Below are 27,520 nucleotides of genomic sequence, written 5' to 3'. Positions count from 1 at the left end.
CAGTAAAGTAAAACATTTTCTGTTTTATTTCTTCTTTCTAAAGTTGACACAAATATAATGGGCTGATGTATGTCCAATTTTCTCACTGGTTTTCTTTGTACAGGATTTTTGTCTACAATTCAATACAGCTTTATACTCAGTCCTCCTCTGTATGAACCCTATCAATAAACTTTAAGTAGGCAGGATGGAAAGATATCTTATGGATGTTATACTTTAAGTATGTATGAACTCATATTTTGAACTAACTGCTCCTCAGTTTCAGCAGAAATTATCTTTAAAACATTGGAACATGCCTCTAGCCTTCAACTGTAATGTGTCATTGCTCCTGTTTCTGGCCCACTATTTATTATTTCAGAACACAAGGGATCATCTTATAATTAGCCACACAGAAAAACACAGGCAGTTTTTGTACTTTATTTAATAAATAACTCAAACAGCATTGGGAGAGAACATGGTATTGAAATTAAAGGCACTTTGAAAACAATACTGTAAAGGCTTGTGTGTGGTACTTCAGGGGCATTAGGTGTGAAAGCATTTCAGAGGTGATTCATGTGACGTCCGAACAAATACTCTTGTTTCAGTCTTGCAATCAAAAAAAAAAAAAATACCACTGACAGAATTGACTCACACAAATTAGTTCATCGGTTCACGGAACAAGCTGACACAAAACGTATTTTTGGCGTACTTGACAAGAACACAGGAAAGGACCTGAGAATGAGTAATAAAGTTACTGCAGTAAGCAAGTACAACAATATTTCATGAGTTAAAAGCAATTGTATCATAACTATACAAATCCGTTGGTTGTTCAACCACAATTTCATAATTTTAACAAGTGGTATACAGTCCCTTTGTGATAACAGCAATTAAAAAAATTGATAGTTGATATTAATCTTCATCTTGTGTATGTATTTAAACTTTTAGAATAGACAGCAGTACTCACTAAGAGTGCAACAAAATGTATTTCTAAGCTGAAGTTCAAAACTACATTTACAACCACTGCATAACCTTCAACATAAATGTCCAATTGAAGTTAAATGTGAAATCTTATTCAATAATTTCTATTGCAGTTGTTTTCCACACACGCACATGCACACACACACACACACACACACACACACACACACACACACACACACACACACACACACACACACACACACACACACACACACACACACACACACACGCACTCACTATGTGCTGCTATGGCTGACAATTTACATATCTAACTCAGGTCCTGTCTGGAACACACACAGACACACAGGAAGTCAGTGCACAGAGAGACGAAAACACAGACAAATGTGTGAGAAAAAGACAGAAGCTGAGGAATTTGTGTACATATATATTCTATATCCATAGCGTCCACATTGTGTTAAAAAAAAAATGCAACTTAAAAAGTATATACACATACTGTATACTGTACATCTAAAATACAACAAATGCATATAAATCATGAGTGTTAGTAAAAACAGATGCCGTGTCCACATGCTACATTATAATGGTAAAGCAACAAGAAGAAATTACATAACTTCTACCACAGGTTCTCCCCCAGACCTGCGGTAAATACTGCAGCTGGATATTTGATAGCAGAGTTTGTTGACGCCATTATTTTCCTTCAAACTTGGGATTGACCACAGTCGTGACAGCACTTTTGTAGATGGGATTTTCACCCTGGAAAGCAAAAAATGGAAGTTACAATTATGTAAGTCGGGTAAAAAGAGCAACATTTGTGTTAGATTTTCTGACCAAATCACACAGAAAAAACTGGGTTACCACGAGGCATTATAGAACATCATAATTTCCTTGTAGATGTCATTTATTTAGATTATACTTAGAACACAGTCATGCTTTTGTGACAACACACCGAATATCAGGAGATTCAAATGATGCATCATATTTTAAACACATTTCATACTCACCAGTATTCGTTTTGGTATTTGTGCCCTGAAGACACTTAATATCCTCAAACACTGAACAAGTTTTGTGATTTTTCAGCTGTATTGATCGTCACAGCACACTCATGCACTCATTGTATGAGATGAATATTTCTCTTCCTAATGTTGTCTATACGTTTACTTGATAGTTTTAAAGGACAGGTGAAAGTATATACTGAGTGAAATCAAGACACACATAAACAGCCCATGCAGGAAAATGACGCGGAAAGGAGACAAAATACAAACTTAAAGGACAGCAGCTTTACGTCCATAGTTTGGATTCTGGAACTGATTGATAGGACTCTTGTATATGGGGTTTTCTTGCTACAGGTAGAGAATGAGGACAGAATAGGAGTTCAGCAGGAAAAAAAAATAGAACAGCAACAAAGATAAAAAGGCAGTAAAAAAGGGAGGAAAGTAAGAGTCCAGTGAGAGTGATGAAAGGAGGACAATTCGAGAAACAGATTTTGTGAAACCTTGATTTAAATCTATTTTAACTTACTAAAAACCAAAGTATTCCGTTGAGGCGTGGGTGAAGTATCTTTAAAATTTCTTATGGCTACTTTTGTCAGGAAACCCAGGTCAGAGTTTCACCAACAGTCTCTCATTTCTCAAAATTAAAGGGACATGGAGCCATGGGTTGCCCTGCCCATGGTAATAACCAAGACCCCAACATACTGATCAGGAACATCTGCATTCTCAAACACACATACTCTGTACGTGTGCCACAATTCCACCACTAGGTGGAGGCATTTCACTGCACATGGAAGTTGTGCTGGAATCATATTGATGTTAGCGGATGATGCTACAGCGGGGAGGAAGCAGGAAGGGGAGGAGCTGTGGCCACTCCCCGGAAAAAGTCCAGCTATGCTCAGAGTACATACCATTCCCAAAAAAGTCCACACAGTCCCCGACATTTTTCCTTTTTTTATTTTTGAGCGCCACTGAAAAGCAACACATTCAACCTATTTCCCCAGCTGTGAGACTGAAGAGAATGTGAGCGAGACACTTTGATATCAACAAGTCTGCAAATCTCATCTGCTGCCACAAACAACAAAAGACCTTCACAAGTTAATTCCCTGACAGCGGCTGGCTTTCCAGAGCAGCCCAACAACACCTGTTTTCCACATTTAAATTACCTAACCGAACCAAAACATATTTATCCTGCTCATCTTTCACGGAGCGGCTCACGGTTCCAAGCCACTCACCGTATCCCATTTGGCGTTCATCTTCTCCTTCTCAAACTTGGCGAACTCTCTTCTGTCGTGGATGATCATCAGCAGCTTCCAGATGAGCAGCAGGGCTAAGCCAATCAGGACGATGCCGGCGACCACTCCCGCCACGATGGGGATGATGTCAGGACCGGCGGGGCAGTCTGAAACACAGCAGGGCGCAGCAGTGTTTAGGCAGCTTGAAATAAGCATGCAAAAATAACAAGACCATGGGAATAACATACCATCCCACGACTGTACGTGAATAAACAAATGCCTTATTTTTGCAACCCCGCCACAGCCCCTGTAATTAGCTTTCTCTGCAACAGAAATCTTCCACACCCTGGCTCATGTCAGCCCAGCTTTCTGCTTACCCAGCGAGTCGACCACATGGACCTCCTTCTGCGTGTTGTTGTTGACGGCGTAGGTGTAGTAGAACCAGCAGTCGTTGGCGTCCCTCTCCTTGCAGTGCATCACAGGGTAAGTGGCGTCGTTGGGCTGAGGCAGCTTGTCCCTTTCCTTCACTTTAATCAGGTTGAAGTAGCTGCAGTCTCTCTCGCATGTCTCCTTCTTCTCACCAGTGCCAAACGCCCGGCACTGGATACACTCTCTGGAGGGAGCAGGTGTTGTTAGTTATAAGCGGAGCAATTTGCTGGCACAAAAGAAAATACATTCTCACTGATGTCTTGTTGTGTGTAATAAAGCAGAGTTTTAGCTTTTATTAGCCCAGGGCCTGAGGTCTCTGTTTCTCACATTTTTTGACTCAATTCCATGAATAAAATGACATTCTTCAATTTAAGAAAAATTCAACAGCCCCATCTCTTTCCAGAAATTGTCCTTGTAACCCTAGACCAGGGTTTTGTCAAAGTCTTACAATGTGCCTGTTTTTTTTTTTTGTATCCTTTATTTGTTTACATTTGAGCAGATTAGCACAATTTAGCTGTGCAGTACACTCATAGATGTGCAAACTAGTTATAAGGAGCCTCTTTTTTTCCTAGGATTTCTGAGAAGGAAGTAAATTCCCGATGGGCAGAGATAACATGATATCTTCCGGAAGTGTAAGTCACAATTAATCGAAAGATATGTGTACATGTCTGTGTGTTTAGATTTGACTCAAACTTGCCTCCCTTAGCTGTGTGTCAGAGACACTGCTGCTGCAACTGCTGACTGTGTTGATAAGTGGGCCAAATAATGACTAACTTGGCATTTTTGCTCGGCAAAAGGTATCACTTCATCGCCAGTATGTGGAGAAGGAACGATTACGTCAACCCACAACTTGTTTACCGTACATATGGCGTGTGAATATTTTATAAAAATAGACTTACATTTTAAAATACAACAATAGTATACATCAAAATATGTACTGTGAGCATTTAATGACTTCATTTCAGACCTACTTGTGTTCAGTGCAGACTCCTGGGCAGGTAGGACAAGTTTCACAGGTGGGACCCTGGAATTTGGGGTCAGTGCACTTGCAAGTGCCACATTCACACATCCCTCTGCCGTTACAGAGTTGCTTGTTTGCGGCCATACACGTGCTGTTGTCCAGAGAACAATCACAGGCACTTCCGGTCCACATGGGGTCACAGACACAAACTCTGCAGTCACAGCCTCCGTGCCCTAAGAAGAAAAAAGCAAAACAAAAAGAGTATGAAAGCTTTAATGAGACTTTTCTCTCTCTTGGTGTGTTTAACAGTCTCTGCTGACATCTTAATTCTTAAAATTCTACTCCATCATGCTCACCTCCACACAGTTTGTTTCCAGAGCGGTCACAGTTGAAGTTGTCACACTCGCAGTACTGGCCGCTGTACCTCTCCTCGGGGTTGTCTCTCTTCTTGCACTCGCATGTGCCACACACACACTCTCCGTTGTTGCTGCAGATGTCGGTGCCGTTGTCTTTACGGCAGGTCCGGTCCATGTCCTCTGTGGCCACATCGTTGCTGCTGCACTCACACTGTCGGCCCACGCGTCCTTCATTACACCTGAGACAAAGAAGAGGTTTTGATTCCGAAGCATTTCTTCACACTAAACGAGAAATCCAAGTAAGATTGAATATGAGACGTAAAGGTTTGGGATATTTTTCTGTGTTTGGTACAATAAAGACTGTGGAAATGTTCCCGGACTCACTTGCAGGCTCCGCACTCATAGGTCCCGTTTCCAAAGTGGCAGAGTTGACTGTTCTTGATACCATCCTTGTTGCATTCACACTCACAGATGAAGTTGAGGGTAATCTCCACCTCCTCTGTGAATCCCAGGGGCTTGATCTTGATGGTCTCAGGCTTGCCTTGCTTCGGACAGCCTTTAGAGGTCACACTGATGCTAAACATGACCTAGGAATGAAAGAAGACAGGAAAAAGCCTGTCACACGTCTGTGAAAATCTTAAAACTAAAAGGCAATCAATAAAGTTTCCACATGAATTGAGGGCAGAAAACAAACAATGACTGAGTAGTTTTTGAGCACTACGGTGTGCAAATTAAAAAATGGATGATTTATTAGTATCTGACTTGGTGACATCTTATAATTTAGGCCTGAGAGAAGTGGGAGACTGATGGCTTTGGATGAAATGCATCATGTTGTTACTCTACGGAAGCCCTTAGAGGCCAGAAAGAGAAAAGAGAAAAGGCCAGTGAGCTGCTGAGCCATTTTTTTTCAAGTCTGATCTAAATGTAAAAGTTTTCTCTCCTGTCATTATGATTTAAGGACAGGTGAAAAAGGGTTAAAAAAAAAAAAAAAGTGTAAAAAAAATAATCTTGGGAGGTTAAATTATTTTGTATTTGTTGTTGTAATACTCATTTCGGCCACAAGAGGCTGAAGTCCACCACATCCTCGTGTTTTAAATGTGACTAAAGGCCAGAATAAGTATCACAACAACAAACTCTGTTTAAAAAACCTGTTCTGAAGTCAGAAACACAAAAGAGAAAAACTATTTAGATCAGACTTAGAAAATGGATCAGCATTAATACATAATGACATAAAAACATTAATACAAAAGAGGTCTGTAGAGATTATTTTAGATCTCCTGTGAATGAATAATAATACCTTATTTAAATTGGGTTACATTCATCTTTGACATCTTTAGTAATCTAAATTGAATTTGACATTTTCAGTCACCCAAATGGTTGATTTGGGTTTTGATAACTGCCACAGGTTTGAACAACTACATTCTACAAAAAAATGGAAAAATTTTCTAATCCTCACCTGATCCCCGATGGAGATGTTGGAGCACTTCCGTCCACTTTCACCCTCACTAACCACTCCGTTCTTACAGAGCGACGTGTAAGCTATGGTCACTCCCTCTGGAAGCTTGCTGTTCTCCAGAATAACCTCTGACGAGAGAGACTGCCAAAGAGACAATAACATGAATGTTGGAATTTCTAGTAGCTGTATTTTGACAACCTACTATACACAAAGGATTAGCTCAGTATTAAATGAGAATATGTTATTGGAAAAATATTTGACTGTTCCAACTAAAGTTACAATGTTGAAGTCTTGTGACTAAATGATAACTTAATCAAAGTGTTTTTACAAGGGCACTCAAAGTCAACAATCTCAACAGTGTACTTACATTGTAGGCGTCTATAATAAGGTTGATTACATTGCTTGAGTTGGCAGACAGAGTGCCAACTGCAGACTTTGGAATCAGATTTTTCAGCTCCTGTGGAGTGAAAAAAAAAGAGTTTATAATAAATCTTCATCAAAGCTGTTAATCTTGTGATATCTGCAAACTCTATTAGCAACAACACAGGATCAAGAATACTTTTTTTAAATGAACTTTTATAGACTGTTGTTCCAGCTGCGATACATGAGTGCATTTCAGTACAGCCTGAAAATATGCCCATTTAACCATTTAATTCCATATTTAGACGGATCAAACATTGATTTCAAGCATGAAATAATGCAATCGTTATTGCTGTGAAGCATAGTGAAGCTACTGTGAGGCTACATAATGAAAGATTTTTTATCAAACTCAGATGGAACTGGGTTAAACTGGCCTGAAAAGCAACAGCATGGCACAAGGAAATAATTAGAGCTTTTACGGGGATGCAACTCATAACTCGCAGCAGAGGTATCGGCCCGGGTGGATATTTTTACACACTTGGCATCTTCCAATCGCACACAGGAAAGAATAGTATGCTCAAAAAGAATGGAAGATGAAAGTGACAGTGAAGTGTGTCGGATAGAGAAACGAGGAGACGGAAAGAGAACCCACCTGGTAAACGGGCTGGAACTCCTCTGTGACTGCAAAGATGGTCTGAATGTTGTTGTCGCTCAGCTTTTGAACCAGGTGAGCGATGGAGGGATAGTCCTTTAAAATGGGATGGAGGAGAAAAATCAAATTTACAATGTAATACACAGTCGGTAGCAGTGTTTGCCCACACGTAGAATAAGCCAAACAATTCGGAGCTACTTACATAGTAGTGGCTCATGGTGTACACATTGTTCTCCAAGTGACATCTTCCATCGTTGGGAAGAACGATGCCGCCCAGTTTGCCATCGCCAGCAAAGTGGAAGCCAGCGTCAGTGGAGAACACCAGCAGACGAGTCACATTCCTCCAACCGATGTGGTCCTGAGAATTGAGAGAGAAACACTCAAACTACAAGTACTAACTTTTTGCCAACATCCTCTCTATAAAAGCTAAGGGAGAATATGAGCAGCTTATAATGTGACACATGAACTTCTGATTATCACTGCATCCAAAAATCTCCTTGTAAACACTAAGGACTCATAAAAAACCTTTTTACACATCACCACATAAACACATTTATTGGCGCTTTATCCCTCCAAGCAAGTGCTGTAATTGTGGGAAAATTGCCTTCAATTGAGAACCTGAGATTGAGTATTTCCTACAGGATCACTGAGGGAAAACACTTATTTTCTTCTTTTGCTTACCCCACACACGGCCACTTGCATGATGGCATCAAAACCCCCCTCAGGAGAGTCCAGGTTTCCAGAGATGTGCTGCTTGCCCACCAGGGTGTTGAACTTCTTGCCATCGCTGGTCAGCTTCAGGACGTTCTTGTAGCTGAACGGGCTGGTGCAGTTCTGGTCGCCTGTGCATGGGTTCAGCAGCTTGGCCGGGGTGGTGCTGATGTATGGCATGACTGTCTTTTCCACAAAGGAACCAAAACCTTTGAAAGAAAGTTGGATTCAGAAATTAATTTTAAGCAACTTAAGTAAATAGTTAACGAGGGATTATAGTTAAGGTTCATTTGGTTAACAAGATGCTTGCTTTGAGACTGGTTAGCTTTAGTCTAAGGGTAAGTTGACAGCAAATTATTCAGAGAAGGTCGATGAACTCTGAAGTGTTTACTTTTTTGGTGCGTTTGTGAAGGTCATAAAAAAGGTCAATCAAACTTGGGTGGCACCAAATACCTACAACAGAACACCTGAAAATTCAAGACTCTGTGGACCGGCCCTCAGAAAAATACCACACGCCTCCCTCACAAAAATATCTTTATATGAACCATGTTGGTGGGACGCTCTCAGCAATAGTAATCTAAAACAATTGTTCAAACAATATTAAAAATCCCCATTTATTTAGTCTTTATTTGTTAACATTTTGGCAAATTGGCACCATTAAAAGGATGCTAAATTATCAACAAGTGCATTACTGAATAAATACCCTTATAAAGAGAAGGAAACTAACAGGATGGTCAGCCATGTCAATGCTTATCTACTAGAATAAATGTGGGTTGCAAACCATTAACCATACAAAGCCATACAACCATATGAAGTTGTGAGTATGTACAGCTGCTTCCTGTACAGATATAACAAAGAGACCGCAAAATATGTCAATTGTACAGAAAACATGTTTGACCCAAGGAAACAAACTTCATAAAACAGTTATCAACCCCCCCCCCCCTCCCTTTTTTTTCCAGAGCTTTTAAACACATGTCATGGTTTTTATCAGTACTTCTTCACTAAATATAAAAAATATATATAAAGTGTATTTAGGCAGGAAGATCTGATTGAGATGCAACATTCCTGACCAAGACGGGTATTATTCATGAAATGTTTTTGCTTTTCTGTCTTTATTCTGCCTTTTTCTTCTAAAATACATTTGTTATAGTGACCATGTTAACCAAACCACTTTGAAATGCTGACAAGCTGTAATTACAACGTCTGAACTCTGAGCTTTGGAGGCACACTTGAAGGCAGCATAACATCCTACTTCTGGCCCTTTTCTTGGACTCTGTCCTCCATAATGAAAGTCCTCACCTATCCTGAAGTCAGAGGTGATCTTTGACATCTCCAGCATTAGACTGGTCCCAAGGTTCTTGACGTTCTCCAGATCGTCCTTCATGGAGTAGGACAGGTCCATCAAGTAGTACAGGTCAATGGGATAATCCTCCGCTCGTTTGAACTTCAAGTCGAAAGACTGGGGCTCACCTACATGAAGTTACCGTATTTAAAAAGCTGTGTTGTAAATATCTTTGCAAATACAAAATAAGGTAAAAATAGCTTCAGGAAAAGTATCATTAGAATATATTCTCACCAGATCGGAGGGTGAGGCTGAGTTTCTGGGGCTGAATCTGAGTGATGTCCTCTGGTTTTAGTTTCTCCGCTCCCTTCCTGCGATTCGTCACCGTTTTGTTCTTGAAGGTAGTCTGATCCCCGCGAGGGTTCTCGATCATTGCAACATCACAGCCTCTTTTTATCAGAGACTGCAGCTCGTCACAACGGGTCGACACGGTCTCTCCCTGTTTCAAGAAGCTCTACGAGCAGCAGCAGCACAGGGAGAAATAAAGGGACAATTCATCAATTTCTACAAGTGAAAATATGTTTGTTTGTCATTAGGCGCACTATTCAGACGGTGAAAGCTGTTGCATAATGTCTTTTGTAGCTCCGGAGGAGTTTTCATCAGGGTTGCTTTCTCAGACTTATCTTGACTGAGGCTTGGACACTGCACATTTAACAGAGCCTACGTTAAAAACTGGGGCAAGACATGGGCTGAGAGGGTTGAACAAAAGGCATTATTGAGTTGCATTATGGAGAATAACGTGTTTGTGGAGCTCTTAAGTCAGCTCTGATTTTGACCTGAATATTTCTTAATATGTCTCTCGCAAGTCCTGCTACTTTATGAGAGAATAATACAAAAAACATGTTCCCATCAGACAGGGACTTTCTAAATTCATATTAGTCTAGTTCTGAAATGATGAATCAATAACCATTTTGATAATCAAATAATCCTTTTAGTTATTTATTGAGCAAAAATACTTCTAAATGTGAGGATTGGGACAGCAACTAATAATTATTTTAATTGTCGATTTTCCACTTTTTATTTTCTTGATTAATGAATTTTGGAAAGCATTCCATTGTGCTGTCTTCATAGAAAATTGAAATTGTTTACAAAACATCAGAAAATACCTCAAAATATATTTTGAAGTAACTCGATCTCATGCCTTTCAATGGATTGTTTTGTCTGACCGACTGACCCAAATATATTCAACTAAACAAAAAAAGAATCGAAGGAAAGCAGCAAATCTTTACATTGGAAATGTCAAATGTTTCAAAACAATTGACTTAAAAACAATTGTCAAAATAGTTGCAGATACATTTTCTGTTAGTCGATTAATCAATTTGGTGTTTTTTCATTATTTTCTGATATTTCAAGTGCTGAACAAGTGATTAATTGCTTAAAAATAAAATAAAATAAGCAATAATTCTCACTATCGCTATATGCCTAATGGCATAATTGGCATCAAACTGCACTTCTCGGCAGCGATTACAGCTGACAGGTTTGATTCACATACCGGGTCTTTACACCAGCCACATTTGGCTCCGGCCTGGATGCACTCCCCGCAGTACTTGGCGTTGGTATTGATGCACTCGTTCCCCTCTGGATGGAAAACAAAGAGAGAAGAGAGGAGGAGGTAGAGTCAGAGGGAGCATGGTCACAGCACCGGCCTTGCAAAGTCAGCAGCCTGTTAAGCCCCCCATGTTTATACATCAGTTCATCTGGAACACTTTGTGGCCCGATGCTAATTAGAGACAGAGACAGAATATTCCATCTTTTCCGTTATCCTCCATGTTCCGTAGATAGATCTCTGGTCAATGACATCATTAAGATAAAGTAGCCGGCCTCCCACTCTAGGGAGGTAGTCATCGTTACTATACATTAACGAAATTACATCATGTGACAGAATAATAACGTTACAGCAATACAGTATGTAAGTTAATCTTACCTTTCTGAGCATTGCTGCAACAAAAGACTCCTAACAATGTGGATACCAAGAGCAGCTTGAGGTCCATCTGAAAACACACACACAAGAAAAAAATATTTTAAATGTGTTGTCTCATCATCAAAAAGCTACTGTCGTTTGGAGAAGCAATATGTCATTTGTGACTATCTCTTTCTTAAAGGGCCTACGAAATGATAAACATGAATTTCTACTGATGATAGTAAATGCTATTTGTGGTGTAAAATTATGTGTTATTTATGACACAATGATCGCAGTATTTAATAAATCATGATTTAGTATGTTGACCACCGATGATTACATTGCCGCTACCGGAAACACCCGGCGCCGTGTTCTGACGTCACAAGTAGAATACAGTTCACCAGTTGAATACACAGACATACACAGGCAGCACGGCAGACGTGGCGATGTCGGACTCTGGCTCGGATATTTCGACAGAATCGAGTGACAGTGAGTCGCCAATAGACTCGTTGCACCTTCAAGAAGAGGAGTTTATTGAAGAGGATGCCGGTGTCGTGGATTTAGATCATGCGGGCGAGTTTAACGTGGTGGAAACAGAGCAGCTCGAGACACAGTATTCAAGATGGAGACACAGACGGGAGCGAACATGCGGATGATGGTGACGGTGAATCTGGATTTGGTGGAGATCCTCCAACAGAACACAGACAGGTATATACATTTGACTATAGTTCATAGAACTTCCCAATAAATAGTGAATGCATCATAATAAAACGTAACATTATCCTCGATCGCAAATAGATCGTAAGCTATCCTATATCGAGTCGATCGCTTGGTTTCCTTGAATTGTTATGACCCCGACGAGTTGTCCGCAAATTGCTCGATTGCTAAATATTGAATTATTTCTCTACTCGGACACATCGACGTCTGTAAAGCTTGATAACTTGATTTTTTCTTGAAGTTTCTGCTGTTGAGGTTCTATCGTTGTGTCTGATGTCAAACGTCATATATTACGAGCTGTATATAAAGCATTAGCTATTAGCTAACAAACAGACCGGAGGACAGCGCTGTTTTATAAAGTATAGTGACCGTCTCACTCTCTATATATATATATACATATATATATATATATGTATATATATATATATATATAGATGGTCACTATAGCCTATAGTAGCCGAAATTTAGAAAACATTTACATTACAGTTTATATTTGTATGTAAACTCGTTACATACAGTAGGACGAGACCGATTATAGCTTTATGCTTGAAACAATAAATACAGTAAAGTAGCACGGCTTACCTTTGCTCTCTCCCTTTTGGCGAATGCATTTCGTCGTCTCTTTGGTGGAGGACTCTGCACTGGCGGACGTGTTTGAATCGGCGTGCTGGCTTGTGCTGGCTGGGGTCTCGGCAGTATTGTAGGCACAGAATCTGCGTTCAGTTTTAAATTCTTTTTGAATCTCATTTCCTTGGTGAGCATAGTTTGTTCGAAACACGATCTCTCAAAGTGCTGCCACAAATCATCGGTTTCATCGACGCACTTGTCTTGTCCATAAACGCGACATTTTATCATCTTTTGGCCACAGAAAGCTAGATTTGGAGACGGCTCCTCATCCCCATACAACACATCGCTTCACAATTATCTTTGACGATCGATTGTTGTCCGTTCTTTCTCGTAATAATTGACAGCAGTCTTTACTGGACGCTTCAACGCAGACGAACACTGGCGGCGGCTGTATTCTACTTGTGACGTCATCGCCCGAACATTGCCGAAGTGGATGCTCTTGGCACAGCGATCGATTGTTGTTAGCGGAAGTCATTTTTATGCTGTTATGATCGTGATTTATTACGAATACATCAATATTAAAAATATATATATGGCACATTTCACAATAGATATGCAACCTCTATCATATGATAGAGCCCAATAACACTGACAACATATCATTTCGTAGGCCCTTTAACAACAATAGCTGGTGTGCTTGGTAGCCTGAATGCTTGAATTTGTAATTTCCTGGACAAAAGGGTCTAGAGAGCGTCTCAGAGAGATGACAGATTGAATGTGTAAATGGCTTGGTTATAATTGGAGATAATAAATTATCCGGTGACAAGGGCTTGGGTGTTCTCAGTCGGTCAAAAGGGTAACAGGCTGCTAATTCAATTCAGACCACTTTCGCATGCAAAACTCCATGCACACATTCACGTACAGACACACACGGTCACACAGAGGTGTCCCTGCCTTGGACTGCAGCCTCCTTTTCCCACAATCCCCATTACTGTAAATAGCATTGGTTCCCTAGAGTCAACCCCTCTCTGGTTGTGTATATTGATCCCTTGTCTGTGTGCAGGCTCTTTGGTCAGCCGTATCGATGCATCTTGTACTACTCTTAATGCAAAGCTTATGACTTGCGAAGGATAAGTGAGCCGAAGGACCTTTCTCTGCACTAATCAGCTGATTTGTGAGCAGTTTACAGCTACGCTAAGGGCTGTGAGACTGCACTTAAGCACTTAATGCTAACATGATGTTTAGCAGGTGTAATGTTTACCATGTTCTTAGTTTATGGTATAAGCATTCGTTTATTAGCACTAAATTACACAAATTACAACTGAGGCTGATGGGTAATTCATAATGCAGGACATTCATGTTTGGAGCATGACAATACATTTCGTAGCAATCCATCCAATAGTTGCGAATATATTTGAGTCAGGACCAAAATGGCAGACCAACCAACCTATTTGGTTCGCTAAAACCACTAATTTTAACCTCATGGTGGCTTAACAGAAAAAAGTCAGGGGATCACCATAGTCAGTTGGATCTGGGAGCCATGTATGTCTGTAACAAATTGTGTTCTAATCGATTCAGTAGATGTGATAATATTTTGCTAGAAGAAGAAACATGTTGACCTGCTGGAGCCGCAAGAGGAAATTAAAAGATCACAAAAGTCATTAAAATACACCCTCTGGGGACCATGAATGTCTGTACATAATTTCAATAAAATCCATTTAATACAAATATTTCAGTCTTCCAAAAACCAACTGACCGACTGCTAGCATGTCTAAAGATGGCCTGAGAAGACTTACTTGAGTTTGAAGTTACAGCTTAATTGACTATAATCATGAGAACAGAGCTGAGGTTGTGTCAAACAAACATGCTAACGATTCGGAACTTAGTCTTAGCGCCAAAAACAAATACTGGGAAGGCGCATCCTCTCAAAGACCCAACTAGAGCTGAGGTTATATTTACAAAAGGAGTAGGGATTTTTCTAGTAACCCCTCCCTCACTATCATTATATATTGCACATTACTGCTGCAGTCTTAAAAGATGTGGTTAGCACTGAGTAACACGCTTTTGGGATTCTCACCACCTCTTATTGGCGGTTCTAATAAGTGACAGATGGGAAGGCTCCAACAAAGAGACACTGAATCAATGGTCTGATGTTGGGTTAAGGTGCACTGGCAAGGGATCAGCATGTGCCAAATCTAATTAACATGTGGAATGTAAAACCAATACCCCGCTTGACCATAAATCACAAACTCATGGGAGCCTTTTCTGAGGGAGTCTCCACAGTAGCTAATGTCTACCACACTGGATATTAAAGCATGAGGTTCAAATTAGAGCTAGACAGGCAGTGATAAAGAGTTTTCGTTTTCTAGACCAGTGGCTGTTGCCGGCTATACATAGAGGCTACATTAAAAGACCGCATTCCCTTACACTGTGGTAAAGGAAGCTCCGACGTTCAGTGTGCGCGGTGTTGATGCATTCCTGTGTGAGTATGTGAGTGTGCGCTTGTGTGTCCGTTTATATAGACACAGAGGGGCAGACGGCCTGTCTACAGCCCCCCAGATTAGATCAGATGGCTTGAATCTCCACTGCTGTACATGGGCAGTGTGTTTGTGTGTGTGTGTGTTTGTGTGTTTGTGTGTGTGTGCGTGTGCGTGTGCGCTGTGTTTTCCTGGGTGATAAATACCACATTCGACCAAGTTCTGCCACCGTTACACAATCATCACCACACCACACTGAAGCTACTAGACTAACTGTCACAACATGTTTATGTGAAATAAAAGTGCCATCCAGTATTTGTGCAGCAGTTTGTGATGTATGTGTACAACGAGCAACTGAATTCAGTGAAAACCAAGCTTCAAATGAAGGAATTCAGGTTCACATTCCTCTTATAACAAAACCACAAACTCACATATTTTCTTTTCACTCTCGCTGGGGTTTCAACTTCAGTTCCAAGGAATCGTTCAAATGCAAACTACGTGTACAAAACGTGTCAAGTCTTTAAAAAATAACCACGCTGTCTTCAATCCTGTGAAGCTTAGCTGCTGCACAGAGGAATGCTCAGAGTTCAGATGTCACAAATAATTTTTTTGGTTAACATGGCCACGATAACAAATGTATTTTGTCTGTAAAGTAAAATGGCAGATTAAAGATGAAAAAACTAAAATCATTCATGAAAATAATATTAAGAAGTACTGAAGAAAACCATGAGATGTGGTTAAAAGCTCAGCGGAAAAACATTTTGATAATGTTTGATAAAGTCTGTTTCTTTGGGTCAAAGTTTTCTGTCAGGTACAATTGACATTTGTTGGCCAATGAGGTCTCTTTATTGTATCGGTACAGGAAGCAGCTGTGCATACTCACAACTTCATACAAAGCATGTTTGCAATCTGCTTTTTTTTTTGTATATAAGCAGAGACATGGCTGACTTGCTGTTAGCTTCCTGTTCTTCAAAAGGTCATTTATTCAGTTTTTTCTAAACTTGACTAAGCTCAGTGAGACTCTGCATAACTTTGGTGATCATCTGACTTTTCATCTCACACCATCAACAAGTCAGAATTATAATGTTTCCATTACTTTGTTTGTGATTTTCCATCAGCATCTGAAGTACTTAAAGAGCTAATTAGCTAAATGTTAGCATGCTAATATGGTGTGGGCTGTGCTTACATACAGCAGAAGTAAAGTCGTGAATGTATTCTTCCTGACCTGAATATAATTAGAGATTTGAACCATTTAAAAAAACAAGGCTTAAAACCCAATGTAATAAGACACCATTGAAACAATAGCACCTACAATAATTCCGACACTTTATGTAAGTTCTGACTTTCCCAGCAGTACTAACCATGTTTTGAGTTTTTCCTACAAGCTTAGATGGAAGGAACAATATTTGTCATTGACCGTTGCAAATATTGTCCTTACATCGCACTCATCAGTGGGGAAGCTGAGTTTTCGAGTCAGCATAATCAGAAATCACATACCATTTTGAACAAGTAAGATAATGCCAAGAAAATGTTATTTTGCATCATTGAGTGACATCACTTTAAATAATACAGCCAGTTTGATATATGAGGTTTGAAAAGTGCTCCAATAAGTACACTTTCTTAACAGCTTGAATATGTTGGTTGTGACAGTTATGAATCAAAATGTGCAGAAGTTTTGTGACTACAGCGAGACAGAGCACGACTGGTTATTCTCACACAGCTCCCACGCTCTTCCTGCCTCTATCTTAGTCTGACACCAGCATGCATACACACACATTTTACTCCTCAACGCCTGTCCACTTGTCACACACACCTGAGCTGTGACTAATGGCATCCCAATGTTTCATGGGCTTTCCAAAGCTCTATCAGTTGGCAGGAGAAGGTGATGCATGGCAGACACTGTGCTGCGTGACTAAAACGGGCCAAGCTTCTCAGGCATTCCTGAGGGACTGAACGCTGTCCGACCAGGATAGTAACCTGCAACACTCTTACTGGAGAAATGTGAGCTGTGAGATCCATGAAGGGATGCTGTATTTGTAGCGCCCTGATACCCACAACTTCCTTTCCCCAGTTTGTTGCTATTCATTCAGTACAAACAAGTGCTGAAGCGACTGTTTGATTCACTAAAACATAACTGAAACAATTGTTTTCGGATTCCATGTGCAAGGCAGTAGAGCCATAATTATAAAAGACCTGCACCACCACCAATCTTATGCATATTTAAAAAAAGAATACAGGTTATCTCACACAGTTAGGAACACTCAGTGCTAGATGCTTCAACTAAGTAGAGCAAGGACATCCACTTTAATGGTCAGTTTTACAGAAAGGTTAGCTACTTCATCTGCTCCTGTGGTTTGTGTTTCTTGATATCAGCCTGATATCTGCAGACAGCTGGCTAGCTCAATCCACACACTGTTCCATCAACTCCACGGCTTCACCTCTCGTAACCTGAGATGAGACCTCGTAAACAAACACAAACCAAAACTTGGATCAGTGTGCCGACTCTTTTCTCAGTCTGTCCCTCTTGTAGACTACGACACAGCAAGAGGCAGCTAACCAGCTGTTGTCAGCACGTCAGAGTTTACCGGACTATCATGACTCAGGTCATTTATGTTTTTGACTAAAAGAACCCTTTTTGTGCACATTGAAGTGGTGTATATCATCTGAAAGCTTGAAACCTGAAGATTCTTTTGAGAGCTGTGTGTCAAGTTGTTCTAGTCAATAATCAGAAGAAAAACAAATATTCATTATTGAATTAATTAAAATATATTGTGGAAGTGTATCAGTACTTAGAACATTATGATAGAAGTATATTAAGCATGGGAATGGCTATCACATTATGACAGCCATTCCCATGCTTAGTTATGTCTAATAAGTTGTTGAAACAATTTTTGGGTTGATACCATTTGTTACACAATGGTGCTGAATGGTGCTAATTAAAAAATGTTTTACTACTCGAGAACTGATAGAAATGGTCAGAAATCCCTCTAAAATACAACATTAAGACATCAAAACCATAGAAAAATCCATTCTGTGATTGTATTTTGATCGGATGGCTGCTTAGAAACCCTCTTATAGTCAACATACATAGAAAAACCACACATATACATCTTCTGAAGGCCTTAAGTCTATAGTTGTAGAAACCATTTTTAGAAAAAGGTGAAAATAACACATTTGTACGGCACGCAAAAAACTGCATGGTTATTTCCCCAAACTGCATGGATTATGGTGGTCATGTCCAAAATTAAGCTTAACTTTTAAGCGTTATTTAGCCTCCTATCTCTAGCTTTAAAACTGAGCCCACTAGAGACAGCATGTCTATATTTGATACATGAGACAGCCCACATTATAAACCTATACAACTCATTTTTGTGTTTGGGCTCCCCAGGTGTCCACTCAAGGAACCCTGTGTGAAAACTTCTGGTTTAAGAACTTGGCTTAATTGAGCCACACAAGCCTTAGCTGTGAAGAGGATTTACTTGCCTTTAAATTGAGTGAATTTGCAAGTGCTTTGAAGTACGTACTTCAGCAAGGACTGCCATGAATCATGACAAGCGGAGTCAGGGAGCTAGACACCATAAAGCATACACTGCAGCAGTCAAGAAGCTGGCCGGACAGAGTCATAGTGCTCTTTGTGAGGATAAGGCCTTGCTCAGAATGGCTGTTCTTTTCGGGCCGAGAAAAGGAATGGAAAAGAAGGAAAAACAGGAAAGGGCGGTGCACAACTCACATTTGAAAGGGGTTGCTTCAAGTCCAAAAGAAAGGAACTTACAGAATGTATTTGCCTTTGCTGAGTTACGTAGCCTCTCCTAATCCTCCCTCTTCCATTTATACAGTATTAGTCTGGTTGTTCCGGCCTTTTTAATGTAAATAGAATATTAATGAGTTCATTTGATAAAGGCAACGAAGTGAAAATGAACAGGTTGGCCAAAGTATCTTAGACTTATAGACGTTGGAGTTTTGGTAATATTTGTCACAAGTCACTCCACTTGTGTGTGGCATATCTCTGGCATCCTATACTCCCATCCTCCCTCTTTCTCTCCCTTGTTTCCCCTCCCTCTCCCAGTCTCCCTCCTCCATCATACCTCCCACACAATTGCTCAGTTCATTCCCTTCACTGAGATCCAAGCCGAACCAGTGGGCCTCTTGACTTCACATACCCTTCAAACAGCGCAGAGCGGGGAACATGTCGGAGCTCTGAGACGTACATGCCGCCCCGACAGAACTGAAGGAGAATACCAAACAGTGTCTGTCTGTGTCTCTGCCCACCCCCACCACCATCCGCAGAACCCTCTCATAAGAGACAAAAGCAATGAATCAGGCTGCCCGGTGAGACCATGACAGAGGGTCTGATCCTTAAAGTGTTCCCACTCACAGTCCCCTCTTTTCCAAAAGAGCCTCAGTGTGATAGATAATACTAATGAGGCAGTTGAAGATGTCTTTAATCCTTTGGTGCTTCTTTGCCTCTTGGAAATTGATATGGGCAGACAATCCAATGTGATCTTTCCACAGAAGAAAAATACTTCTGGAGACAGGGATGCAGGTCCAAATGTCGAAAAATGTCAGCATAGTTTCCACATTGCAAAAGCATTCCAGATTTTAAACTATTCCTCAATAGAAGAAGCTTTGTCAGATAAAAAGAAAAGTGAAAATAACTGTATTGAACAGTTACAGTGGGAAAAGTAATGCCAAAGAGTATCCAGGCCCCATCGTTTGTTTTAACCCCCCAAAAAATATACAGAGATGTGTTCAAGAAAAAAGGCACTATAATGATAACAATTGCTCTGCATAGTTGTAAAAATAACAAACAAGATAATATCGGCAAAGATAGGATCTTGAACATATTCTACAAAATGTTTACAACTGGCAAATGGTTTACAACAGGTAAGGTGTGCAAAGTAACATCCTGAGGCATTGCATTGAGAGAGAATATTTAACATTTGCTGAACAGCAGCCATTACGCTCAGATGCGACAATTACATAATTTCAATTCAATTCACTCATTAAAATGATCAGTCACATGTTAAAAAAAACCTATTGTTAATATTGTAACAGAAGCACAAGACTTCAGTTATGTCCATTACACAGTTTGGTAGCAATCGCCACCATGAGACTTTTCATTTCTTCTGTGCTTCTGCAGTCACCGTGCGAATGGCAGATTTCTGCTTTTAGCATTTGTAAGAGATACATGAGGAAGTAGTTGATAAAGGCAAAAGTAAGTCAACCAAACCTGCCTTACATCAGCCCAGAGGGAACAAATCGTCTCGACAGTATAATCACAAACGCAAAACATTAGGCCAGCAAATTGTCCCGGATCTCAATCCCAAAGCAGTTAGCCATAATGGCCGTTTCAGGTGGCTGCTAACAGGTGTTCAAACTTAAAGACAAGTGTTTGAAATTCATGAAAAAAAACTTTTTATATGTAGAAAATGCAACTTGCCCCTGTACCGTATGTATCTTATATGTTGTTTTGCGTAAATCCTCGTTTTCCTGAATCTCTACAAAAGGAGGTAACGAGTGCAACGCAAGGACAAGCCAATACAGCCTCAATAACTACATTTATGGGAAATACGCCAGGTCGAATTTAACTACAATTAACCTTTAAGCCTGCGGTGGCAAATCCCCTGGGTATACTAAATTCAGCAAGAGTGTGTTATATTGCTTGTGTGATCTCCTTTCAAAAGTTACATAGTCTTTCCTTAATGCTTTAAAAGGTGAAACTTCACGGGAGGCTGTTGAATGTTCAGCTGAACAAAGTGGGTAAATGACGTAGTAGTAGTGCAAGTGATCTACATGTTTTTAGCAGGGATGGGTGTTAATCAGGTAAATGGTTCAGCTAGAACCCACATGCACTTTGTAATAGTTTAACAGAATAATAGGGGTAGTAGCTACAGTGTAAATGCCAGCTTTACGAGTAGCTCAACAGACAGCTTGAGAATTCAGCTCTACTTTCCACACAAAACACTTTCCACATACATCGGCTTGAAGCCTGCCAACATTCCCCTTTTACGAAGGAGGCTAAAGATACACCTGCGGGGGGGGGGGGGGGGGATACTGCCTTGCAAGGACTTTCTAACTTTTCAGAAAATCGATAACACTTAAGCAGTTCTGGTTTTCTTTTCTGAGTCTAAAATACATATCGTATTGAATAGGGGTTGACATCTCATCACAACATGTCCTCCCTCAGCAGTTCCGTACAAACAATTGAGGCAAAACCACAACATTTGGGCGAGGGCCAAGTCCATGTCACTATTCACGGCTACATTTACGTGTTGAAAATAGCTGTGCAGTGCTAACAAGTTATTTCTGACTCAACCTCCCCACCTGGCCTCTGCAATCACTCCAAAAGGTGGACTAAATCACAGGAGACGCAAAAAGACACACATCGTCCTCAACCCCATAGAGACAAGGAAAACCCATAACTAACCGTGTGTTAAATTATATTGGCGGTTATTCTTGGACAAGAAAAAATGTGTTCCACGTAATCAAAGGGCTCCAGTGCTGTTAGTGCGACGTAAACTTGACAGTAGACCAGCTTTGCTCAAGCGTTTGCGTCAAAATTTGACGCATTTGAATTTTTCTTTAAGGTGATCCTTTGAAAACCGATCTAGACGAGGGCAGAGCACCCAACTCTCTCCACCATCTCCACCTAAATGAAGGCTGGTTTAAGGGGATCTTGTGGGGTTGCCTGGCTGTGACCTGCTATACAGTAAGCCTCCCAAAACTCCCTGTATTTGCTGAGTCTGCCCTTCCTTTGCTAAAACACAGGAAGCTCAACTGGATCACACAGGAAGCCTGTATTGTGGCCACATCTCGCTCTTGAAGCCATAAAGAGGACATATTTGGCCTTCAATTGAGAAAGGGAAAGAAAGAGAGACATAGAGAGACAGAGAGAGAGAGAGAGAGAGAGAGAGAGAGAGAGAGAGAGAGAGAGAGAGAGAGAGAGAGAGAGAGAGAGAGAGAGGACCAGACTGCCTTGTGAGAGTTGAAAATGCCAAAACGGCAGCATATTGTCTTTGTGAAGCAAGCGTGTCTGATTCCTAAACCTAAACCAGGCCATCACTGTAATTTAAGCTCTGGGGAAAGCTAAACAAGCCGGGGAAAATGGCTTCACACAATGCTAGCAACATGGTCAAAAGCAGACCTCACTGGAAAAATTAATAAACAGCTGTCTCAGATATTAATTGTCTGGGACGATCTACGAAAATCTGAACAGCAACTGCATTGAGGCAGCGAGAGGATTCATTTGGATACATGACAGTAGTTGCAGTCGAAGACAAATATTTACAGCAGCTTATAGATTTAATATATAGTTATACTATATTTGTTATATTTGTTCCGAATTACAATAAAATAAACTGTTGCTATGTTTACCTGTTTTAAGGAAAACACCAAACTCTTTTGAAGAGAAGGAAAAAATACACTGCCATGTTTAGGCCTACTTTGAAATAAATTAAACACAGAACTATTTGAGTCCTCCCCATATTTGTTGAATAAAATAAATATAATATAAAAGTACACAAAACAATAAAAAATAGCGGGGGTCTGCAACTCAAGATAAGCCACCTGCAGGGAAAGGCACCGCGCCCATAGACGCAGTTGAATGTGACGCATTTGTTAGTTGACGAAATATTTAAATATATATTATATTTCAGTGTCACAATATCACCTCGAACTCCAAGATAAGAGGTGTTCCCTTTGAAACATTGTCCACTGTGCAACAAAAAATGCATGTTCCATGTTTTTTTTGTCAAAGCTACAGGGAGCCACTTCATAGGGGTTAAAGAGCCGCAGGTTGCAGACCCCTGGTCTAGATGAAGAGTTAAAAGGGATCACGCAGTCATTACAGTTCATCCTGAGGACGGAAAGAATGTGTGTACACGGAAATCCATCCAACAGTTGTTGAGGCATTTCACTCAAAACCACAAATGTCAGCTTCACAGTGGCGCTAGAGGATCCATCATTTTCTGTGAGGACAGCAGCACAGAGAGCAAACTACAGGACACAAGCTGTCCAACAGAAGCTCACGAGTCACAAAGACTATGTGGAAACTGCTGCATTAAGTGTGCTACGCTGTTCTGCTCTTTGCTACACATGCAGATATGTCAAAGATTGGCATTAATCCGATTTGAACCCAGCAGTAGGCCAGCTGTGGACACCTTCACCAACTTTTCTGCTGAGGCCGTGATGCTCGAAAACTGGCACATTAGTGATACGCAGATGTCTTTCATTAGGCCCCCAGACTTGACACTTGAACTAGAGGGCCTCCGTTTCCGCTACCATGGGAGAGTGAAAACTGCAGGGCTGAAATAGTAAGCACTCCACATTTACATGCATTTCCTCCTGGGAACGGTAGAGGAATATCTGTCATGTTTAATTCTCGATGCTTTCTGAGGTGGCCACTGACTGAACATCGGGTTCTAAAACATTGTTCAAGCTCTGCTGTATCACTTAAAATTGGACTTACTTTAGAGAACCTCCACTGCTATAGAACTTTCACGCTTCATGTCCCTGAACTGCACAGCTGGTGTTGAATATAAATGAGTGAATTAGATATCAAGTTGTTTTTTACATTTTGTTTGAGTGCGATATCATGTTCCTTACATGCTGCGAGTGATCTGCTTCATTAGTCGGCCTTCATTTAAGTATTACACTTGTTTCTGAGAAGAAGCAGCAGGAAGTGTGAAGCTTAGCTATTAAGGGAAGGAACTAACTGGAACTACTTCTGTTGTATGGGAACAGTTTGTATGTTAAGTATGTATATGACACTAAATATGTGATTAATCTTGGTTTATCTTTTAACTATTTGATGGTGCGATGATGTTACCTCGGTTTAATTAAATATAGGCTGGTTCAGTCCCATCAATCAACTTCTGTTATCGAACTACATCAGATTTAATTAGGAGGAATTTCCAAGTGTAATGAGGGGCTTTAATGAAGCTCATCTATGAAGCCATAGTACTATAATGTGTTTCTGTCTCTGCTGGTGACTCACTTAACACCCCTGAGACGGCAGCGTAACGGACCACGTTCACACAGACAGAGAACAGTGTGTGCATTGTGTTGGTTCTATGTATCCATGCATATAAAAAGGCACTGAAGGGAGGCACATGGGAACTGATCAATGCTCAGAATGATAGGTACACGATCAATTCTGATGTCAAAATATTAAGACCAACAAAGACTTCAAGATATAAAAGGTTAATATATAAATATATATATAGTATGATAGTTCATTTTATATATTCAAATTTAAGTTAAATACTACTTAAAAATCTGAACAAGCGAACAAGAAAATTATACATACAAAATAAATAAATAAATAAAGAAGGGGTAGATATCGCTTCAATCTTTGTTTGTTTAGTTTTTTAATAATCACTGCTGTTACGGTACTTGAGTTTTAGTATTAATACCAACATTATATTCTTTCCATACCTTATTTTAAGGGAATATAAAAATGAAAAGGTCAAATGATTCATTGTATGTAAAAATAATTGTTTTAGTAATTCATTCATTTGTCATTTTTCCAGAACACAATCTGCAGCTTATTCCATAATAACAAAATGATCTTTGGTGACAGTACAGGGATGTAGCAGTCTGCTAAACTGTGTAAGTTATTACAAGTTAAAGATAATGTTGTATCCTGGTCATACAATCTTTGTAATAATGACTATCAATGTTGTAAATTACTTACTATTTATTTGTTTATAAATAAATGTGAAAATATATTTTTATACAAATCTTTATTTAACAAAAGAAGCCTCAAATATCACATGCTCTAAACACAACAAGCAGTAAAAGTAAAAAAATAAATAAACAAATCTAAATATGTGGTTTAGGATTTAAGACAGTGACCGAGTCCAGCTGGGGAGCGTTGTTGAAAGTCGTCCCACATCCCTCTCCATTCATTTCCTGTCTCTCTACTGTCTCCCGTCTAATACAGGAAGAAATGCCCCAAAATACATTAAAGAAATAGTATTGAGGTTAGAAACCCAGCCCCAATGACCATTTCTCTGATGAATGCTATGTTATTGTAAGTGTTGGTGACAGACAAGCCAGCATTCATGTTAGTGAATAAAGTCACATTTCTAAACACAAACTCTTTTGTATCCTTGAACCAAGTCTGTGAATGAAAGGCCCATAAAAGCTCCTTTTCCGACTCACAAGCCCTCGCAGTTAAACATTCACGCTGTCACAATAATAAACACAGCATGAGAGAACTTGCGGCCCGCAAAAGGTCTGCTACTATTTACTACCAACATAACATGTTTCGCCTCATTTTCTCAGCAGACCTCGGCAGGCAGAGGTCAGCTTTAACCATGCCATTCCTCACCGGTGTTTCACAGGCCGTTTTTAGAAGCAAGAGCCCCCCCCCCCCCAAAAAAAGGCCCAGAATGTAGAGAGGAAAAGTGGATGGAGAAGGCAAAGGCAAAAGTGTTGGCTAAAAGCAGCTCTGGAAGGTTACAAACCAAAACCAAGAGTAAGGCCCAACCCGCAATCTAGCTGCGGAAAAAGACAAATCTGTGCCAACAATAATTTTCAAAAGAATAGAACAGAACAAAAGCAACAAAGGACATTATTGTGTTGCACAGAAAATAGTTGAGTCTTAAATTTCCCTCACATTCTAAGTGGACTTTAAATTAGGCTACCATATGGTTTGAGAAACTTCAGCATGTAGGAAAGACTGCACGGGTTTGTGCTGCGGGTCAGGCGTGGGATTCAGAGCCTAGCAAATCACAGAGAACTGCTCTTCTGGGATCATCAGTTGGAGACTCGTTTTCAAACTTGCAGGGTAAGTGTGTGTGCATGTGGTGGAGGTAAACGGCTGTAACAGGCGATTATTTGGACCGCTTTACGCCTCTGAGCCTGAGATCTCCCCCTCTGGCACAAAGCAAGTGTCGCCGAGGGCAATCGTACACATTCATCACACCTCACGACACAGCAACACAGAAGAAAAATCACACGGTGCATATTCATTACTTTCGTCTCGGGGTGGAGACAAGTTCGCACATGAGGTGTACATCGCTCACACACACACACACACACACACACACACACATGAGAAACGTCACATGTCCAGAATAAAGGCCTGGGTGTGGCCCTGTGTGTGTGTGTGTGCAGTAAGTGACCTCGTAAATCAGGTGGGAGCCAGCAGCAACCGCAGCTGTTCCCCGGGGGCCTGAGGTCACATCCATTCAGCTGGTGGCTACGGACTCCACTAATGACTTTCAACTCCCCCACTGTCCTACATTTACCCTCCTCCTCAATTAGCCTTCCTCCCACTCCCTCCTTACTGTCCATATCTCCTTCTGACATCCTCTCTTTCCCTCCCCTCCTGCATCCATTTCCCTGATTAAACTGAAGCCTGGGCTCTCCATCTACACTGTGGAGTCAGCTGTATTCATAAGGCCTCCATCCTCCGACTCTCCTTCAGATGAAATCAATGGATGCTGTGCAGCCTGTCAGTCATGCACTGCATGGACAACAACAAGCAGCAAGCTACTGTATATATTCTGATGTGTTTTTGTGCATCCAAGTCCTGCTCAACACATTCATATCTCTGCTTCCGGTTTGCTCCAGAAGGCTTCAGGATTGACTTAATGACTGACTTATGCTTTCAACAGTTTTAAACTTCTAATGTCTCGCTCCCTCTGGGGTGTCAGCATCCCATGTGAAGTGGTCCCTGAGTAACTCAAATAGATCATGTGAGATCACTTGTTGAAAAATACCTTTCATATGACCATCCGCAATAAATGTGCAAGGTCAGCCTGTTGCATCTGATCTGATAATTGGGCGAATAAGCATATCGAAGTTCACATTAGCCAAAGCATATTAGTTTATTAATTGCAATCCACTTTATAATAGTAATAAGGCAAAACTACATCCCACCACTTAACAATTAGTAGAAAAAACATTATATAAGCTAGCACCTTATAATAGTGATACCTTAGCATTTAAATTAAGTCATTTCCTCCCCATGTAGGAACATTAAAATGTTACCAAGTGATAGAAAATGCCCGAAAGTACCATAACATCCGTAAACATGTGGTATTGAGCACTGGGAACATAACATAAACCAAAACAATATGACATGAAAACATATATTAACTTCTTTACCTTGGCGCTGTGGTGTTATTTCCGAGGCTACATACAGAAAAAGTAAGCTAGCTTTTCTTCCCCAGCTCCCAGTGATGATCCGCTGCAGCACAGACAGACAGCGGCAGCAACTATCTGCCCTGTTGGCACCGGGGGGCCACTTTCTCCTCCGAAAAAGTCACGGTAGATTTTCCCTGCTGCTCATTCCCCCTTCAACTTTCCTCCACAGAGAAAATGTAAGCAGTTTATATTAGAAACAAATGCGGGAACTGTTTGGTAGCTGGAGAATGAAACAAAATCCCAGCAGCGCCCGCGTGAGGACCTCTTTTCATCGGTCTAATTCAGGGGAAAGCG

At 40.5% G+C, this 27,520-nt stretch overlaps 1 protein-coding gene across 1 annotated transcript; it reads right to left on the bottom strand.

The window, feature by feature from the left end:
• Nucleotides 1–398: 398 nt before the first annotated feature.
• itgb1a (integrin, beta 1a) lies at nucleotides 399–27,520 on the bottom strand. The gene is made up of 16 exons (XM_029457764.1): nucleotides 27,188–27,520; nucleotides 11,334–11,400; nucleotides 10,902–10,987; nucleotides 9,644–9,863; nucleotides 9,367–9,537; nucleotides 8,038–8,276; nucleotides 7,559–7,714; nucleotides 7,357–7,452; nucleotides 6,712–6,801; nucleotides 6,345–6,485; nucleotides 5,273–5,475; nucleotides 4,889–5,127; nucleotides 4,543–4,765; nucleotides 3,520–3,755; nucleotides 3,143–3,309; nucleotides 399–1,671 (listed from the first exon to the last, which is right to left on the bottom strand). Exons 2-16 carry the CDS (start codon nucleotides 11,398–11,400, stop codon nucleotides 1,606–1,608), a joined length of 2,400 nt encoding a protein of 799 aa, XP_029313624.1. The 5' UTR covers nucleotides 27,188–27,520; the 3' UTR covers nucleotides 399–1,605.

The sequence above is a fragment of the Cottoperca gobio genome, chromosome 20 (genome assembly GCF_900634415.1).
Source record: "Cottoperca gobio chromosome 20, fCotGob3.1, whole genome shotgun sequence".
NCBI lineage: Eukaryota > Metazoa > Chordata > Actinopteri > Perciformes > Bovichtidae > Cottoperca > Cottoperca gobio.
Note: the sequence above shows the minus strand (reverse complement) of the source record. Positions and strands in the feature narration are given on the sequence as shown.